The sequence below is a fragment of the Fopius arisanus genome, unplaced genomic scaffold (genome assembly GCF_000806365.1).
Source record: "Fopius arisanus strain USDA-PBARC FA_bdor unplaced genomic scaffold, ASM80636v1 scaffold00016, whole genome shotgun sequence".
Classification (NCBI taxonomy): Eukaryota; Metazoa; Arthropoda; class Insecta; order Hymenoptera; family Braconidae; genus Fopius; species Fopius arisanus.
The window spans coordinates 1,462,850-1,475,741 of record NW_011887755.1 but is presented as its reverse complement, the minus strand read 5'-3'; the positions used below and the strand labels follow the sequence as shown (position 1 = coordinate 1,475,741).

Here is a 12,892-nt window from a genome sequence, read left to right as displayed (position 1 = left end):
GTCACGCCAAAAATAATATTTATCTGTTAGTTTTTGCTGCCATTGAAGCGCCAACCGGATCGACGGCTTTCATTGCGCGTTGTTGATTATTTCATTACATGCTGCTTGAGTCTGCAATCATCTCGAGATTGCAATCTCCTGACGTTTCTTTAGTACATATCCTTGACTTTGTTACAATATTATACAAAATATTCATTATTTCAACCCTCGGTTATAATTCTTACTCAATGTTTTCATGGCTCGCTTCCGAGGAACAAGTTCTACAGCAATTTCATATTTTTCCTTCCCAATCTCTACGACATACAATTGTCGTGATTCGAACGCCCAGTAAACGGAAAAACGTAAAATTGGTTCCATTATTGGGAATTGGAAACAAAGATAAAGCAGTGTGTTGCTTTCTTTTTCCTACTAGGGCACGTGTTTGTGTGTATTGAACATAGAATGGAACAACGGTATTGGTGTGAAAGTGATAAAGATAGAGTAAGAAACATAGAAATGCCAAGACGTACAGGGAATATAAAAGACAGCGGAGAAAATAGGAAAACAGGAAGGTACACAATAAGGATAATCAATGGATTTTATGCAAATAGTTTTTCCCTAAGACAAAAAAAAAAGTGGAAATGAAATACGATGGGGACAGAGGGATGCAATTTTCGTTGCACCGTAGACACTCCTGTTGATTGCTACGATAAGCATTAAATGAGTACTCCATTGATTCTCTGGGTACAATTGTTGAACCGAGGACTGCGTGGACCATTGTAATTGAGACCTGATTGCATACAACACGGGAATAATCATCCAATTCCCTCATTTTTTTTTTTTTACTACCGTTGATCCTCAGAATACGACGGCGATTCGATATTCATAATCCTCTGAACATCATTTTTATATTGCATCTTCAATGTTCTCTCTACAGGGCGATTCAACCAGGCTCAAGCACTATCAACCGAACTCTATTGCGCTACGTAATATTTACACGATGAAACATTAGTAATCCCCAGCAGTACGACCACTGCTCCTCCTCGTTTTGTCATCGAGCATTCTAATACTCGAATTTCCGGTAGCAAAATTTGTCAAGTTAAAATTAACAGATTGGAGTTTTTAAAAATTAAATAAAACGAGGAATTAAACAACTTCGGTGAAAGGGTCTTGGATAATAATGGAAATTCAGGGGTGTTGGGTAGAATAGAGATTGTTTGGGTATGTGGGTTTGCGTCATCGGTTCGCAAAAGGATTCGTGAGTGATCGGTGGGCCATGATGGCAATCAGGTGGCAGGGAGGGCTAGGGAGAGTTGAATAGTCTCGTGTTGTTTCTCAGTGAAAGGGCTTGGGGAGTAGGTGAACCTATGTATCGACAACGCAATTATCGGTTATCGGAAACAAACTAATCACCCGGATTCGTGACAAACCTGAGCTCGCCGCAAGGATCATCTCCCTTCTATTACGGAGTCTTTACTTTTCTTGGCAACTTGAGTAAATGAAAGAACGAAAAAATTATAATGGATAGGATTTTTGTGTTTTTTTTTTCCTTTTTGGTTTTTGGGGTAATGAATGCTGAAAGGCTCTCGATTGTTTGCAATAGTGCGTAACGACACTAATCACATAATGGCTATCTCAAAATTACGTGGGTACGTGCCACTGACCTAGACAACGTAGTTTACGAACGCAATCACGGCAGTTGGTAATTACAGGATTTTCCGAAGTTGTTAACTCAATGAAATGGTGTGGGATTTAAAGTGGAGGTGTAATCGAGTTTGGGCCGTAAAAACGGGTGTGATGTCAATCACCAGAGGATTCTTCGATGTAACCCATCAGAATGATGAACTGATGATTAATTGATACATTAAACAGGCCTAAATTCAATTCCTCCTCCACTTGGCAAAAACGAAAGACGAAAATAAAAAAATAAAATAAAAAGGAAGAGCAAATTGTGGTCAACTAGTGGCACAGATAAACGCTATTGTTTTTTTTTTTTTTTTTCATAGGGAACGCGCAATCCCGATTCATCTAGAAAAAAAATGAATGGGATGGCGGACTATTTGACCTGGCCTTGAATGATTCTCATGTTATTTATCCTTCTGCGATATAAAATTAATCCTGCTACTGGTCTCTCTTGTTATTCCTATTTAATTTTTCCTCTAAGCTCCATATTGAACTCATAGTGTAAATACCTTTGTGAGAGGATCTGAGAATGTTGACTTTGAGTGATGATTATGAGAGTGACATGAGGATAGTTACCTGAGTCTGCAGTCGTGTTAGACCACGGATCCATAGAATTTGTCCTGCGCGGGGCTTTTTATCCGAGTCTGGGTCGTATTTCTCGTCTCCTAGATGAATAGCATGGATATCATCTGGCTGGCCACGACCCCATCTGTTTTTGAAAAACATTAAACCAGTTCTTCATAACTCGGTCCCTGTTTTAAAGGCAAAACTTTTCTTTTTTTTTTTGTTTCAATTCTTTCTTTTCTCAATATTTGTTCGTTTTATTTTTTTGCATTTTCGTCGGCTCTCCTCGATGCACTGCACTCATTTTTCCGTTTCCCCCTTCAGTCCCCCTCACTGTCAGGCGAATGCCATTATTAGATTACACTCTTATGTGGGAGTGACTGGAGAGTTATTATTTGATCGAATTTACCAAGCGAAAGTTGGAGAAAGATAGAAAAACCGATAGGTAATGCCGGCCAAGGGGGCGGGGGAAATAAAAGATTTAGGTACAGATAAGAATAAAATAGGTTAGTATATTCGGAGAGAAAGAGGTTTCACTGAATTGAGAGAATATGAGAAATTTATAAGTTCGAATACAAAGCGAGTAAAGTAGAGAAGAAAATTTCATTTTAGAAAGAAAAGACCATACTGGACAAATATGTATTGCGCTGAAAAATATGAATATATGCTATGAAAATTACGATGCTTGATAAATGATTATGACATTAGTACAAATGAATATCATGAAGATTATTACACATCAATTCATATAAAAGCTAATTCGAATAAATGATACACGATGTGAATGATTATGAAAGACGTAACTATTGTGATGGTTTACGTTGCTGAATGATGGCATTGTATGTTGATGTGTCAATCGTGTGTATTATTATGTTAATTTTAATAATGCGATGCAATTATATTGATAAATTAATAAGAATTAATCATTAAATGCCAATATTTATATAACATGCGTTTAATCATAAATTTTCATCTATAAACTCTGCATTGAATGTGTTAAAAGATGACGAGGTAGTAAATACGTGGGCGGACCATGAACTCGATGAGTTTCACGGCTAATTTAAAATCTAATAATTGTTTCAGCGTTAACTAGTTCGTCTCGCACCTCGCATACTAATTTGTCTTGATTATTGAGGAGATAAAAAAGGGACAGGGGGAGGGGTTAGTAATTCGCACAACCGGAATTCTGAGAACGGCCCACGAGCTAGAGGGATGGCGTTTTATTCCTGCGGAAATGGAAGCAGCATTAGTGACCGGGGTTCCGTATTATTCTGATGACCTTTGGAAAATCTCGGATATTGGTCTCTTGATTAGGTTTCCGCGTTAGTACTGGAAGTCAAGCCGCAAATCGCTATTTCCACCATTCAAATTATTTTCTTAAACGTTTTACGAAAAGCTTTCCCGGGCTGTCTCTTGCCATATTGACAAGTGGAGGGATAAATTGCGGTATATGTTAGTGAGAAGTGGATCATATGAGGAGAAATAGGCGCACGTATTGTTGAGATATGGAAGCGTGAGGAAATGAGATTTTGCATCGAAGGATTTGTAATTCTCAAGGTAAGACAGACGGTTTTCATCGGTCGTAGCTGGCTTAGTGGAGAGTGGGATTTATAAGGGATAAACACTGGAACAATACTCGTTGAAAATGAATTCTTTGAAATTGAAAGGATACAGACACAACTCGGAGGAATACGATTCGTGTAACGAATTAATCATTTCATGAGAGATCAATCTTTCGTTGGAAGGTATTAGGGTTGTTTTTACACAAGAGAGGTGGGGGAAAAAAAAGTGTCGGGAAGAATAATGGTTATAGGATAAAAAAAAAAGATAAACGTGGGCAAAAAGGCACAAAGAGATTGAGGCTGATTCTTCATCTTTGAATCGATGACTAAAGATTCAGCTGGTCGTTGTTATATATTCAACGAATGCGATACACCGTTAGTACCTCAAAACATTAGGTTTTCACTAGAGAAAGCACAAACTACCGTTTCCACATTACAACAATACGAATGGCATTCTATTTACGTTTACATAATTTTGTTGTCTCATACTATTGTTTTTTCATAATTTTTTTATCTGGATTTATGTGTTATTTATATTTTATTTCGAATAAGCATTCGTCTCAGAATCGCAACACTGATATTGCATCGGTATCTCATACGAAAATACAAACAAGTACGTAGATATAGATTTATTTGTTCAGTCCTGTCGTTTTTTATATCTGACTTTTATTACTTTTTCCATATTTTCTTTTGATTAAAACGGTCGTATACATGCAACATCCAGTGTTAACCAAAACGTTCAGGCACCAGAGATAGGTATAGGGAATGAATGGAATTGTTTCGATTAATGGCTCGACTATTTTGCCCTGGAAATTGACTAAATGTGAGCTGAATGAGATAAAACCCATCAAGTGACGACTTTGGAGAGAAAGAAATCAATGAATTATCTTCAGGGATAAAATAGCCGTGCTGAAATAGGTATTTGCACTGAACGTGATGTGGAAGGGATTCGTGAGAACAGATCATGAGAAGGCAGCCCTAAATTGCCACTACTCCTCCTGCATTAATGTTATAATCGGTTAGTGTGGATGTCTCCTCGTTTTTTATAACTGTTCAACAGATTAATTCTAGCATGCAGAGGCCGTTCTACCACGTACTAAAGAGGGGGAATACGAAAGCTATGAGTGTCTATTCAATCTTGGCTTGACATTAACGAACAATCAATGAAAATATATAAAATAATGTATATACCGACTCTAACACTGTGCTGACTGCCAATGGCAACTACTTTATCAACGAACAAATTTATATCATCATTTTTTTTTCATTTCATAGTCATGTAAAGTTTATGTACATAGGGAGGTACATATTATGAATATTCATTAGATCTCTTGTATGAGCGTTGATGTTTCAAGTGCGATCCACTGAACAATAATAAACACTCCTACAAGTTTCTCTCGAACAATCATAAAATGAAATTTTTAACATAAAAATTTTAACAGAAAAATAAAATATCAACGTTCATCATATAATAAAATATACATCGAACGATAAATGTAATGAAATATTGGAAGTATTTATTGTCACACAAATTTCGTTGTTGCATGACAATCTGTAATTGGGAGTCAACAGCTAATGTATCAAACGTGTAATGAAAAAAAAAAATCACTTACGAGAATATCTTGGGAAGTTTGCGTGTAGGAACGGTCGTGACTAGTTGGCCCCACAGTAGCGTACCAAAACCGAAGAACAGACACCACATCCACTGATCTATATCGAGAGCCTTTGTGCTAAATGCCATCTTACCGTATTGAATGATAACAATCTAATGTAAACAGAAAAAGAAAGTGTTTCATTTATAAATAATACAAAAGAGAGTTTATGCCATCGGTACCCGTAATCGCGCGATTCTAACCTCGCTTCGCTCGGTTAAATCGCGGATTCCGGGCGCGATGACATAAAATTTTGTATGAAACGCGTGCGTAATATATTATTCATCTACAAGCGCGCCAAATCTGTCATGTTCCCATGATATTCATCAGATAATGTTGAAAATTGCCACTTACTTGAGACAAGGCGGTTCCAATCCAAATTGAATAGAATATGGGGTTGGTGAATATTCCCTGGAAGACATTTCTCTGACCATGAATTTTTCTGGCATTGAATTCGTTGAACAGGGTCATCATGACAAATGTGTTGAATATCATGGTAAAGTGTTGTGTTGGCATACTAGCATGGGAATCAGTAGCCCGACCATTGTCGATGTCAAAAATCCTGTGCCCTATGGCATAAATATCGAAGAATTATTATTACAAACAATTACTAGTCGAGCCATAAAGAAGAAATTAATTTTACTTTTTTTTTTTTTATAAAAATCTAATTACAATAACGACTCACCAGCGAAGAGGAGCGTAAAAATAACAACCAATTGATAAATCCCCTGACCCAGGATATTTTTCATCATAGTTCTGGATATGAGTGGTTTCGTACGTCCATACGGCTTACGTAGTAGTAGATCGGGGGTTGGTAATTCCGTAGCCAGTGCAAGTGAGGCTAATGTATCCATAATTAAATTGACCCACAACATTTGTACCGCTTTGAGTGGTGAGTCTTGTACAGCGCATGCACCAATGAATGCCACAATAACAGCAACAATATTTACAGTCAATTGAAACTGTAAAAATTTGGCTATGCTATCGTAGACATTTCTCCCCCACATAACAGCCTTTACAATTGATGAGAAGTTATCATCAGTAAGAATAATATCGGAAGCTTCTTTAGCAACGTCAGTGCCAGCAATACCCATGGCAAAACCAACATCAGCCTTTTTCAACGCTGGACCATCGTTTGTACCATCGCCAGTGACAGCAACAACCTCACGGCTCACTGTTGCTTTACTGTCAATAATACCCTTGACGAGTGTGTATTTGTCAGTTGGTGATGATCTCGCGAGTACCCTCAATTTTGGCCAAACTTTATCCAACAAATGTTGCTGGACCTCACCGTTGGCATCTCTAATTCTCCTATTGAATTCTTTGCCCTCCAGAATGAGAAAATCATCGGTTGGTTTGAGGATACCACACTTGAAGGCTATTGATCTTGCTGTATTGATGTTATCACCAGTGACCATCCTCACAGTTATACCTGCCTTCTGGCATTTTTTTATTGCCTCTGGTACTTCGGGTCTCACTGGATCCTCGATACCCACGATACCGAGACAAGTTAAATTGCATACAATGTTCTCCTCGTCCTCCCAGTTTGGTTCACCCTCGCAATGCACTTGATTGATTTCTGCTTTACCAGGAACAAAATCACGATATGCTATGGAAATAGTACGAAGTCCATCGCATGCCATGGGTTCTATAACATTTTTCACCAGCCGATCTTGCATATCTCTTGTAAACTTCTCCAGATGTCCATCGCGACCATAAATAAAGGCACATCTGAAAACGGCCGAAACAAATATCATATTATTGGTGAATGTGAAATTTGAACAATCTCGTTGATACAGGGGTGATATTGAAATAAAAAAAGTTAAAAAAAAAAACAACGTACTTCTTCATGATGATCTCGGAAGCACCCTTGGTGAAGAGTCTGTAACCACCGCCCGGTCTGGGTACAACAGTGGACATACTTTTTCTAACACTGTTAAACGTATAGACCCGCGTGAATGTCTCCTCGGGTTGGTCGTCTCGTATCGTTTGATAATTCTGGCCCAGGGCCAATACAAATCCAAGTAAGGCACATTCGGTTTTGTTACCGACCTGCATTGCAAGCTCAGTGGGATCCTGCGATGGCATTATTCTGGACGTGTACGCCGAATTTATGGAGATCGCATGGGTGAGTAAGTTGCCAACGTGATTGGGTATTTCATTGAACGATGGTATCGTTTTGCTCATTTTTTCACAAATGTAGGACTGGACGACTGTCATTCGATTGGTCGTTAGTGTACCAGTCTTGTCTGAGCAAATAGCCGTTGCATTACCCATTGTCTCACAGGCGTCAAGATGACGCACCAAATTGTTGTCCTTCATCATTTTCTGTAGGAATTTAATCAGCAGAATTGACACAAATTAACATGGTGAATCTAATGATTGGAAGGAAGTTGGAAATGAAGATAATAACCTTGACCGAGTAGGCGAGAGACAGCGTAACAGCTAGGGGAAGACCTTCCGGTACAGCTACCACAAGTACGGTAACACCAATGATCAAGTGTCGAACGAGATTACCGGCGTACGTATTTTTCCATGGTTTTTTACCGATGGCGAACGTCTTCACGCAGAATTGTATGACTAGAATAATGACTGTGAGTACAGCTATCGTTGAGCCAGCGTATCCAATTTGAATAGCGAGTTTCGTTAATTTAGCCTGGAGTACACTCTTCTCTTTTTTACCAGCTTCAGCGGCTACTTCACCACCAGCACCACCACCACTACCACTTGGTGCATGATGATTTTCACCGGCATCGTGTGGACGTGTCCCACTACCTCCGTGGCTATTTCCCGTTATTTCACCAGCTTCCTCACCTTATTTTATCACATCGGAATAGAATTTTTTTTCATTAATCTCTTGACCTTATTCATGATTGATGTGTAATTCAATGTTTCCAGAAGTAAGATCAATACTCCTTGAGAATATATTTAGGTGGAAATCAAATCAACGGTCTTGGTGCAGGTGAATTTTAATTCTGGAAACCTTGACGACTTTTATATATAATCAAGCAACTTGGTTTTAGTATTGAGCTGTGAATAAGTTATTCCTTGTTGGACGCGTAAACCGTGAGATACTCTTTTTTTTTTGGTCAACTAGCTTCGGAAGGATTAAAAAATTAGGTAAAACTAAAAATAGCGTTAAAGTTAGTGTCTGAAAATGATAAACTATGAATATAAGTTGTCAATCTATTTTGCAAACAAGGAAGTCAACCATTAAATGCATTGGAAAGGTAATAACGATATTAGACAAGAAAAAGTAAATCTTTCATGTTTGATTTTTTATGCAAAAATTCGATAATTCGTGAAACATTAAAATGGTGGAGTATATGGTGGGGTTTTAACAGATATATATGATTGAAACATTTAAATGTGTGATGTGTCTACACGGAGAAAAAAATGATGGAAGAAGTACACGACTAGTCACGGAATCGTGAGCTGACGAATAATTTCAGTCATTTTCAGAAATCATGGTAAGACATACGAGATGATCAGTATATATATAATATTATTATGAGTAAGATCATTGCTTGACTTGAAAAAAATCGTGAGTTAAAATCTCGTTTGAATAGAAACAAAACGGTACAGTAAATTTGACGGAACTGATTCGTAAGTTTTCGTATTCGTGTAGTACTTTTTCCGATTTCGCCGTTTGCCCCACGTTTACGTTTCAAAGAGCAATTTTTACGAAACTTCTCAAATACTTTTTCAAGTATTTTTTTCTTCGTGAAGGATGAGATGAATGAATATGTTATCATTGTTGAGATATTTGCATGAATGGTTCAGTGCATGTTTTAGTTAAGAAATTTTTACCCTTTTCAATGGACCGAGATGGAGAGTATTGATAACGTTGGAGCTAATTGAAAAGCTTTTTATTTAGCCAGGGCATTGTTAGGGAATTAAAATTTGAAGAATAATAAATATGTACAGGTGAATAATAAAAAGTTTGTAAAAGAAGAAAGGTGATGTAAGAAGAGACTCTTGTCAAATTTTCTTTCGAAATTCTGATTTTTTTCTTTTCTTTTCCATATAGTAAAAAAATAGGATGAAAATTTTAATCACCTGAGAGAGACTTCTTCTTCCGCTGCTTTTTAGCCTCTAGATAAAAAAACGCATGCAAAAACAAGAAAATTTATTAGCAACGTTCCTAAAACAATGTTGATAATCAACGTTTGGTTGTCTTCAAACATTTGTAGGTTTTTCGATAATTATTATTCTTGCTACACGCCATTATTTGACTCCACAGCTTTTGAAATAGCCTGAATTAATTGCTGAACAACTGCAGTGGATGGACAGCCTGAAGGTATCGTATATATTTTTTATTTCACTGAAGGGGTAGAAAATATTTATCGACTCGAAATACCTGATACTTCCAAACTGTACACTTCTTGGGTTATAAGGGTAGGGGAGGGGGGAGGGGCTATATCATTGATACAGAAATACCTGATTTGTATTTCTCTATTTGCAACACCGAATATTTGATTGAATTACGGGAATAATCAAGAGCTAATTATTGATTTCCGGTTAAAAATAATTCCCCCGGACGTTTTGACTGTGATTGTGAGAATTATCAGTGTGCTGGTATATATATATTTTTGCATGGATGATATCGACAAAGACCAGACAAAGAGACTAGTAAGTGATGAACAATATCATCGGTTATCAGTGAAAAATAACGAAACATCTAATGCTAGAGCTGCTAACGACTCTAAAACTGTGAAATAATTTTCAGGATAGTCTTAAAGTAGACTCCAGTGGATTTTAAAAATAAACAGCAGTCACAGAAAATCACTATCGAGTGATGCAAGTGCATGCTACAGTAATTGGAATATTTGAAATGGAGAGAGGGGCGAGGGATAATTTGTGAGTTACATCAAAAAGTCACATAAAATGTTGAAAAATCCATGCTTCCGTCAAGGTAAGGGAGTCCACACTCGGTTGATGTATATATTCTGTAAAATAGCATTCCAACGGACTGCAATACCCACCACTTCTCATACCCGAAAACTAAAATTACATTGTTCTTTGACTACAGCAAAGAGAGAAAGTTATTCATCCAAAAGTTTGAACTGCAGACGAATAGAGAACCAAGTGGTATTTGTGCATTCGTGAGAAGTAGCGGGCAAATATTGCCAAACCTGATTAACATTGATGATGTTTCAGGGAGAAATCGCATACCTTTTTTCATTTTCTTGATTTCCGCTTCTTGTTGATCGACAGCAGCTCCTAACAATGTGAAGATGATACCTGCTTGGGAATTCACACCTACAGCAGTCACTAACATCTTGCCGGAGCCTTCCATCACATGTGTACCTGAATAAAAATCAATTATAGCCAGCTGAAAATCTTTGGAATTTTATCTTCGAATGAAATTGGAAAAATTGAGAAAACCATCGATTTGAATTTAGGGAGAATATGTAACTATTTATTCAAAAAAATATGACATGAACATACCAGACAGCACCATAGGATCAAAAGCCTCCCCTTTTTTCACGTGATCAGATTCGCCAGTTAAACTAGACTCATCGACCTTGAGATCGTTGCTCTGTATCAGGACTCCATCAGCAGGCAACAAATCACCGTATTTTATCTACACAGAGATATTCCATTATCGTGAAATATTGAATTATCAGAGCTGTCTGTGAAAATAAATTGATGAACATTCACCGCATACCTGACAAATATCACCCACAACAATGTCAGACACAGAAATCTGCTTAACTTCTCCTTGCCGTATGACAGCAAACTTATGTTCACCCTCTATCCTATTTTGGAGACCCCGAAATTGTCTTTCTTTCGAGTAATCGTTAAAAGCTGTTACTAATACAACGACTATAACAGAAATGAGGATGGCAAGACCCTCGATCCAACCATATTTTGCTTCGTCCTCATGGATTTTCACGTCGGCAACTACAAAAATATTTATAATTGCAAATCCGAATTTTTTGACAAATATCGTGATCCAACATAAGAAATAATTGATTCCAATGAAATATTACAATTATTTCCACAAATGTTTCACATACCGTCAGATGGATCGTCTACGGGATGATAGAAACTAAGTCCTAACGAAACCAATGCGGCTATTTCAAGAATAATCAAAGTAACGTCTTGTAGAGCTTCCCATACTAATTGTAAAAATGTTTTTGGTGGTTTTGGAGGTATCATGTTGGAGCCAAAGGTGTCTCGCCTGTGCTGCATATCTGCTGCTGAGCCACTGAGGCCTTCAACGTAAAAAAAAGTACCATAAGCAATGAAAATCTTAAAAAATCATTAAGCAGAATCATTAAGCTCACCATCGCTGGGAGAGGTATACAATTTCTTGCATATTTCCTGTACACCACCATATCCACTGATTTTCGCTACTCCCTCTCGCCCTCGATGTTCCATAAGCTCTCTCAGCTGTTTGAGAGTGATACCATATTGGGCCGGCCGGCCGTCTATCGTCGCCATCCTCACTCGTCCTTTGCCGTTGGCCTACGCCAACTCAAACGTAACTGGCTCTAAAGTTACCCCTCCAGGCTACTCTCCTCGTACTCCCTTGAGCTCCGAGAGATCGGAGGTCCACCAGCTGAAACAATACATTAATTTCTCTTTGTACTCTCCCTCTTCTCTTAAATATTACTCCAAAATTACTCGTGATAATACCACGCAATATTGGATAATGTTGAGTTAACTTCAAGTATTCGGCGCAAGGGATTCTTAAATTTTCAGAAATCATCATAAATTATGGACCCTTCCCACTCTGTTGAGAAAGTACGAGCTTCAACTCATCCATTAAATTTTCATGTTACATTGATAATTCAAAGGTAATGATAATAATAAAAAATAATTCAATCTCCAAGTATCGCCATAAAAATTACTATCACAGTAAATCCCCCATGCATGGATTATTAAAAATCTCCTTCCGCCTGCCCTCAATTTTCCATGAAATATTCTCTTTGAGGGGAATTATAGTGGAGAATCCTGAGATTTCTCAAGCCTGCAGTCCAATTTTCCACTCCTTTTACATAAAACTCGTATACTACTGTTTATTTATCCCTAACACATTAATGAACCTGCAAAACAGGTATAAGAGTGCTCATACCTCATGAAAGTCCTCCAGTGGTTAATAAATAAGAACGATAATATTTAGTACTCGTGGAGCAAATAAAGACGAATTTTATTAATTAACTCAATGGAGTAGAACGCTTATGTAGTGCCGCCATTGAATTCACCTGGCCCCTAACAGCTGGCATGACCGTTATTCACCACATATGTTCAACCATCAGAGGTTATGTTCGGTATGAACTAGAGCCTAATCGCCAAGGTAATAAATAACTGCGAATCGGATTAGGAGTAATTGGCAAAAAAAATCTCCCCTCGATTGAACTCATTCCACTGTAGCGAATTGAGCCAAATCAAAAGAGTTCTGAAAGAGGACATATGATAGCAGGTTCAATGTACGATGAATGA

General features: G+C 37.7%; 1 protein-coding gene across 13 annotated transcripts in view; it reads right to left on the bottom strand.

Annotated features, from left to right (window-relative positions):
- PMCA (plasma membrane calcium-transporting ATPase 3) overlaps window positions 1–12,892 on the bottom strand; it is a 64,470-nt gene that overhangs the window by 24,285 nt on the left and 27,293 nt on the right. For 10 of the 13 annotated variants that reach the window (XR_891927.1, XR_891928.1, XM_011300273.1 and 7 more), the window contains 12 exons: window positions 11,734–12,008; window positions 11,464–11,661; window positions 11,112–11,347; window positions 10,892–11,027; window positions 10,616–10,750; window positions 9,500–9,535; window positions 7,854–8,254; window positions 7,284–7,768; window positions 6,126–7,171; window positions 5,795–6,009; window positions 5,402–5,553; window positions 2,239–2,371 (listed from right to left, as the gene is read on the bottom strand). Coding sequence is in view for 11 of the 13 variants with exons in the window: in XM_011300273.1 (XP_011298575.1) it covers window positions 2,239–2,371; window positions 5,402–5,553; window positions 5,795–6,009; window positions 6,126–7,171; window positions 7,284–7,768; window positions 7,854–8,254; window positions 9,500–9,535; window positions 10,616–10,750; window positions 10,892–11,027; window positions 11,112–11,347; window positions 11,464–11,661; window positions 11,734–11,890 (3,330 nt within the window). In the remaining 2 variants the exon portion in view is untranslated. Of the gene's footprint in view, window positions 1–2,238; window positions 2,372–5,401; window positions 5,554–5,794; window positions 6,010–6,125; window positions 7,172–7,283; window positions 7,769–7,853; window positions 8,255–9,499; window positions 9,536–10,615; window positions 10,751–10,891; window positions 11,028–11,111; window positions 11,348–11,463; window positions 11,662–11,733; window positions 12,009–12,524; window positions 12,849–12,892 lie in introns of all 13 variants that reach the window. The other 3 variants (XM_011300277.1, XM_011300272.1, XM_011300269.1) reach the window with 2 other exon arrangements.